The sequence below is a fragment of the Bison bison genome, unplaced genomic scaffold, assembly GCF_000754665.1.
Source record: "Bison bison bison isolate TAMUID 2011002044 unplaced genomic scaffold, Bison_UMD1.0 scf7180017864299, whole genome shotgun sequence".
Lineage (NCBI taxonomy): Eukaryota > Metazoa > Chordata > Mammalia > Artiodactyla > Bovidae > Bison > Bison bison.
This window is the reverse complement of record NW_011494871.1, coordinates 1,951,943-1,954,823: the sequence shown is the minus strand read 5'-3', so window position 1 is coordinate 1,954,823 and position 2,881 is coordinate 1,951,943. Positions and strand designations below refer to the sequence as shown.

The 2,881-nt window shown below is 40.9% G+C and overlaps 1 protein-coding gene across 1 annotated transcript in view; it reads left to right on the top strand.

Annotated features, from left to right (window-relative positions):
• LOC104996856 (sacsin-like) overlaps positions 1–2,881 on the top strand; it is a gene marked incomplete at its 3' end in the record, with an annotated part of 16,961 nt that overhangs the window by 13,615 nt on the left and 465 nt on the right. Inside the window, exons 6-7 of the mRNA XM_010851245.1 lie at positions 398–544; positions 2,478–2,875. Of these exons, the coding sequence (XP_010849547.1) occupies positions 398–544; positions 2,478–2,875 (545 nt within the window). The remainder of the gene's footprint in view (positions 1–397; positions 545–2,477; positions 2,876–2,881) is intronic.

The window sequence follows — 2,881 nt, the reverse complement described above, 5'->3', positions numbered from 1 at the left end:
CCATATCTGTGCTTGAATTCATAGGCACGTGACAAGCATTATTTTAACATGGTTTCTTTAGTCTTCTCAGTACATTTATAGGTAATTCCATTTACAAAAATATATAAGTAAATATGTTAGGGTCAAGTTTTACAAAGTAGTACACTGTGATTAATTTTCTTGTTTGTGCTGTGTTTTCAGTATCTAAGCACTATAATTTTTCCTCTTTGGATTTTGGGTCAACAATACTGTTTTTATTGGGAGAGCAACCAAACGGTGATACTGGATCAGTCACTGTTTTCAGTTCTTTCTGTCTTTTCATCAAATAAGCATTATTACATAGAGGGAGTTTGCATAGGAGAAGTGAGTGTCCAAGCTCCCTTCTTTCTCAGCCCCTTCCTGTGCATCTTGACCCCAGGGCCTGCTCTCTATGTGTACAACAATGCGGTGTTCACCCCGGAGGACTGGCACGGCATTCAGGAAATAGCGCGGAGCAGGAAGAAGGACGACCCTTTGAAGGTTGGAAGATTTGGAATTGGCTTCAATTCTGTCTATCATATCACAGGTGTGGTATTTGCTTTTCAGTCTTGAGATTCAAAGTTATTTTAGCCTCTGCTTTGTATATTATTGGGTAAACTTCAGAGACAATATTGAATGCCAATGAAATTTCAGTGTGTCTTGTGTTTTCTCTAGTTATCTTGGTAACCATATCAAATCTTCATCGTGTGATGCAAAAGTTAATGTCATCATTTCCGGTGGAATCAATGTAGTATAGTCAGTTACTTTATGTGAAGTTTGAGACTTTACATCAGCAGCTGAAAGCCTACTACATCAGCAGTTGAAAGCCTATACAAAATTGTTACTCTAAAAACTTTTGCACTGCAAATTTTTGAGTCAGGCAAACTGGTTTTCACAGATTTTCTTATACATATTTTTAAATAACAGGAAGAAGGAAATATAATATCCAATGGTACGTAACTGACACAGAAGAGAACTTTAAAATGATCTGATTTCTCACTTTCCCTATAGAAATTTTGCTCTTCTTAAACTTGAGTATTTTGATGATTACTTTGAAGTCATGTTTGGAATCTAGAAAGAATATGAGGATTTAGGGCTGTTCTTCTGGAACCAGAGTTCTTAGTATTTACTGTGGTTTTGAGATAAAACTTTTTAATGAAATAAGCACCAGTTATGGCTTAATTTGGAACTGTTTTTGCATTTTGAACTTGCAGGAGAAGAAGGGGCTGCGCTGGCAGAGTTCTAGCTGTTGTTAGAATAACATTAATTGATCACCCAAACTGGGGTAGTCCTGAGGGTTAAGAAGTGATATTATTCTTGGCCACTGGCCCGAATTGGGACTGCCCTGAGCAAGTGGGACGCAGAAGCATCCTCACCATGGCCCATTTTTAGCAAATCTATTTTTAAAATTGCATTTACAGTGTTATAATGTATAGTATTGTGTTAAGTATATTATGTATTATATAATAAAACTGATGAAGTCATTATGTTATATAACAATTATGTGAATATTAATAGTCATGTGTTCAACTATTTGTGAGTTATTCCTCACATCTGTGACATGCAGTGGTTTTTAAATTTTATGGGGACACACTTGTGCATTGCATAAGTGTAGAGCCTGTTGTCAGGGATGTATTGTCCAGAGAGTCCCCTGGCGGCAGGTATCTGCTCTCACTGTGGGTTTGTTCCCTGTCTGAGAACCAGCACACTTATGTGGGATGGGTTCCCTGGGTGCTGACCTCTAATCCAAGGACTTTCCAAGGTCATGAGTTCTGCTCTCCAGCCACCAGTCTTCTCCCTGACATAGTTTCAGTAATGGGAGTGCAGAAGGGACTGTGGACAATGAGGGGCTGTGGACCAGCCTTGTTGACTGGACGTGGTGGTGGGCTGGTGGATGTAACATTGCCTACTAAAAATACCCCAGAGCTCAGGATTTGGTGCTTGTGATGCCTAAGCCTGTAGTCGGTGACGCTGCGTGTCATGGGTGGACCCCATAGAGGTCCTGTGTGAAGGTTAGGTCCTCAAGTTACTGTCCATTTCAGACTCGCTCTGGGACGCATGCTTGAGATCACTTGTTCTTTCTTATTCTCTCAGAAAATCTGTGGTTGAAATTTTATTTTGCACACAGGCTACAATTCTGTTCTGTTTAGTTGGGTTCACAAGGCTCTAGGGAGAGTGTAAATATCCAAATATTCCTTATATATTTTAATTAATTTAGTAAATGCTTGAAGATACATCTTAGGTTTTCACAATAATCACTTAAACCCTCTCAATACCTGGTGCTTTTTGAATCTAAAGAGAAATCATTTTTTGCATTCAAAGAATTGTGTTTCCAAAGCAAGACTTAGTTCATTTTTAGATAACTCTATTTAGAATCCTTCTGTGGCTCATGCTTCTCCGTGTGTAACTGTGTAGTGTAATTGTGATTATCAGTGTCGGTATAGGTCAGAGTTGATGGTGACTTGAATTTTCCTTTGCAGATGTTCCTTGCATCTTTAGTGGTGACCAGATTGGCATGTTAGATCCTCATCAGACACTTTTCGGTCCACATGAATCAGGCCAGTGTTGGAATCTCAGAGATGACAGCAAAGAAATTAGCGAGCTTTCAGACCAGTTTGCGCCGTTTATTGGCCTTTTTGGAAGCACCAAGGAGACGTTTGTGAAGGGCAGCTTCCCTGGGACGTTCTTCCGTTTCCCGCTTCGGCGGCAGCCCTCCCAGCTCAGCGGGACCCTCTACAACAAGCAAAAGGTACTGGAGCTGTTTGAGTCCTTCCAGGCGGACTCGGACACGGTGCTGCTCTTCCTGAAGAATGTGCAGGACGTGTCTCTGCACGTCCGCGAGGCCGACGGCTCAGAGAAGCTGGTCTTCAGAGTGATGGCTCGC